The 3,559-nt window shown below is 33.2% G+C and overlaps 1 protein-coding gene across 1 annotated transcript; it reads left to right on the top strand.

Annotated features, from left to right (window-relative positions):
- The first annotated feature begins 200 nt into the window (after positions 1-200).
- LOC129291643 (alpha-galactosidase-like) lies at positions 201-3,199 on the top strand. The gene is made up of 15 exons (XM_054929150.1): positions 201-388; positions 595-653; positions 755-811; positions 927-961; positions 1,083-1,186; positions 1,290-1,365; positions 1,463-1,521; positions 1,616-1,681; positions 1,817-1,900; positions 2,032-2,096; positions 2,193-2,275; positions 2,380-2,470; positions 2,581-2,630; positions 2,833-2,973; positions 3,099-3,199. Exons 1-15 carry the CDS (start codon positions 201-203, stop codon positions 3,183-3,185), a joined length of 1,245 nt encoding a protein of 414 aa, XP_054785125.1. The 3' UTR covers positions 3,186-3,199.
- Positions 3,200-3,559: the final 360 nt, after the last annotated feature.

Genomic DNA, 3,559 nt, shown 5'->3' with positions numbered 1-3,559 from the left:
ATGAACTATCTAACTAATTCGCCCATCCTTTGGGAAAAGCCATACAATCTTCTCTTTTGAAAACCCCTCTATAAATATCCCTCGAATCCTTTCTTTTATTCATCATTCACATCATATCTTGTTTCTAAACCTTACTCTCAATCTTTCTTCTTCTTCTTCTTCTTCTTCGTGAAGTACTACTTTGATTCTCTTGGACACAAATGGCACTTCAAGATTCTGCAACAAGAATGGTCACAGGGCTTGCCTTGTGCTTCATGTTTCTGCTATTCAATGCTTCTTCTTCATGTGCTGCTCGTTTCTTGAACACTAACATAGACACGCCAATCCAACATCACAAGCTCAGAAGACAGCTTGTTGAAAATGGTCTTGGTCGTACTCCTCCTATGGGGTAAGTTAATATTCATGCCCTAAACTCTTTCTTGTATTTGTAGCTAGTAAAGCACATGTTTATGAGTCATAAACAATGTAACTCGTTTTGGAAACACCATGTAATGCACGAGATACACATACCATTTGTGCTCATGACTATCAAATGTTAGAAATTTGTCTGATTCATCAAAGGATCGTGTATATATAATGCATTATTTGTGTTAGGTGGAATAGTTGGAACCATTTTCAGTGTGACCTTAATGAGGAGATGATTCGAGAAACAGGTAATTTTTTTCATATAAATACGTTACCAGAGATTAAAAAGAAATTATATTTCCTAGTCTTTAATGTGAATCTTACAAATAATTTTTTTTTTGAATTACAGCTGATGCAATGATATCAACTGGCCTTGCTGCTTTAGGGTACCAATATATTAATTTAGGTAAGTATATATAATTTTCTTATCACCAATTTATTCACTTTTCCGCATACAAATTTTCTGCAGACAAATTATTTTTCATTTTTAAGAATTAAATATTATTTGAACTTAATGTTAGATGACTGCTGGGCTGAACTTGATCGAGATTCTGAGGTATAGAAACTCCCTAGTACTCCTTTTTTTTCCTTTTCTTTTCACTTGAACTTAATATCTAGTTGAGCTAGTTATTTCATCATCTGATGAAAACTTAAATTGAAAACCAAATTTGTGGCAGGGAAATATGGTTCCGAAAGCTTCAAAATTTCCCTCAGGAATTAAGGCTCTGGCTGATTATGTACACAACAAAGGATTGAAGCTTGGGATTTATTCCGATGCTGGGTATCCAAATCTTAACCCTAACGCTTTGATTCATGTACAAAAAGTTCATCATCAATATTTTATATTGAAGTATTAATGATCTTTTGAATGATTTTTTCTGCAGAAATCAAACTTGCAGTAAGCAAATGCCTGGATCACTAGGACATGAAGAACAAGATGCAAAAACATTTGCTTCCTGGGTATACAAACGCCTACTAAAATATACATTTACTTCTAACTCATCTAGTGCACTAACGACGAAATTCTGACAATCTCATATTTAAAAATATGTCCCAGGGTATTGATTTCTTGAAGTATGATAACTGTGAGAACCTTAATATAAGCCCAAAAGAAAGGTATTTGTATCCTTCAAGTGATTTCTCTACTAGTAATCTAAAAATTAAAGACTGATAATACAACATACTGCTTATTGCATGAACACACAAACAGGTACCCTAAAATGTCTGAAGCATTATTGAACTCTGGAAGGCCAATCTTCTTCTCCATGTGTGAATGGTCAGTCCTCTCACTGGTTATTTTTCTGTCACATGGTATCTTATGCTTGCTTATGTTACTAATGGAGTCATATCCTTCTGTTCAAGGAGCTTAAATGTGCATTTTTATATGATGAGCTGGTTTATAAATTTACAGGGGGCAAGAAGACCCAGAACTTTGGGCCAAAAACGTAGGAAATAGTTGGAGAACAACAGGAGATATTGAAGATAAATGGGAAAGGTATGGAATGAACATTAAGAAATGATTACATATATCCATAAACATATATACATGTTACTAGAATTAATTAATAAAATAGCTCTCTTTGTATTCATGGATTATACTAATGATATGAATTACTCTGTTTCCAGCATGACAAATATTGCAGATGCAAATGACAGATGGGCTTCTTATGCTGGACCTGGAGGATGGAATGGTAATTAATTAACTTCACTTGTTGAGATATTACTTAGTTAAATAATTAATAAAAATTATATAATTAAGAGCTGGCATTCTCAAAATGTGAGAACAGATCCAGATATGCTTGAAGTTGGAAATGGAGGAATGACCACTGAAGAATATCGTTCCCATTACAGCATTTGGGCATTGGCTAAGGTACGTACCATGAGAAAACAAAAAAAGAACATTTACTCTCCCTTACCATATATATATATGGCAGTAAATTAATTAAGGAAGATGTGGTATATGCATATAAACAGGCTCCTTTGTTAATTGGTTGTGATGTTCGAGCAATGGATAACACAACATTCGAGCTACTAACAAACAAAGAAGTTATTGCTGTCAACCAAGGTATGATGCATATGTATAACAAACCGTCCCTCTTCTACATACCTTTGTTTGTCAAAAATGATGATGATGAATCTCTAACTTCTGCTAGAAATCTTCTTGTGATATTGCAGACAGCTTGGGAGTTCAGGGAAAGAAGGTGAAAAGTGAAGATGGTTTAGAAGTAGTATCTTCTTTCTCACTTTTTCTTCCTTTAGTCAGTAATTAATTTATGAAGTATATATATGTATACGGCCTCTTTAAATGGAGCCACATATCTTAAGTTATATATGTAGGCACTTTAAATTATCAATTTTTTATTTTTTGAGGGTGCAAAGTGTTAGCTTTCTGGAAGATAAATTATTGAAAAATAAAAAATGTGACAGGTTTGGGCAGGTCCTCTCAGTGATAACCGAGTGGCAGTAATTTTGTGGAACAGAAGTTCATCAAAAGCAAATGTGACTGCATCTTGGTCTGATGTTGGATTAGAATCAGAAAAAGTTGTAGATGCTCGAGATTTATGGGAGGTGAGATATTGTATATATAGTTCAAAAGTTAATTATTATCATTATTACTATTACTATTATTTTAGTTCAAAGACTCAAGTTATACTAATTAAAGAACTTCTCTTATGTTTCTATGAATTATTCAGCATTCTACGCAAGCTTCAGTTTCGGGACAAATTTCTGCTGAACTTGATTCACATGCTTGCAAGATGTTTGTTTTCACTCCCAATTAGGCATCAAATTTTCGAACAAGACGAGGAAGCGGATGCATAAGTTAGCTAACATTCAAGGATTCGAGCAGAAGAAAAATAATATGTGGCTTATTCTACAATAAAACTATTTATAGACATAATTGAATAAGACATAGATTTATCAAAATGTTTATGATACTATTTGTATTGTCCAACCATTGAGTTGTATCGGTTTTATACCATAAAATAATATAATGAAAATGATTTCAAATGCTTCCCTATTATTCAATTTACATGATACTCTATAAAACTGTGGATGAATTTGTGTATATATTTTTATGGCTCATGTGTGACTGTGAAAGAGAGAAATAGAAACAGCCAAGAGAATTCCTCATGTGTCCAGAGTGTAATTAGTT

Source organism: Prosopis cineraria, unplaced genomic scaffold (genome assembly GCF_029017545.1).
Source record: "Prosopis cineraria cultivar Desert tree isolate PC_DT_omini unplaced genomic scaffold, ASM2901754v1 PC1, whole genome shotgun sequence".
Taxonomy (NCBI): Eukaryota; Viridiplantae; Streptophyta; class Magnoliopsida; order Fabales; family Fabaceae; genus Prosopis; species Prosopis cineraria.
Note: the sequence above shows the minus strand (reverse complement) of the source record. Positions and strands in the feature narration are given on the sequence as shown.

What these genes read in the sequence shown, in the direction of transcription:
- LOC129291643 (XM_054929150.1), top strand. Translation starts at nt 201, where the DNA reads ATGGCACTTCAAGATTCTGCAACAAGAATGGTCACAGGGCTTGCCTTG. An exon ending in AACTTGATCGAGATTCTGAG is followed by an intron (nt 962 to 1,082) that starts GTATAGAAACTC and finishes AATTTGTGGCAG; the next exon opens with GGAAATATGGTTCCGAAAGC. An exon ending in GGGATTTATTCCGATGCTGG is followed by an intron (nt 1,187 to 1,289) that starts GTATCCAAATCT and finishes TTTTTTCTGCAG; the next exon opens with AAATCAAACTTGCAGTAAGC.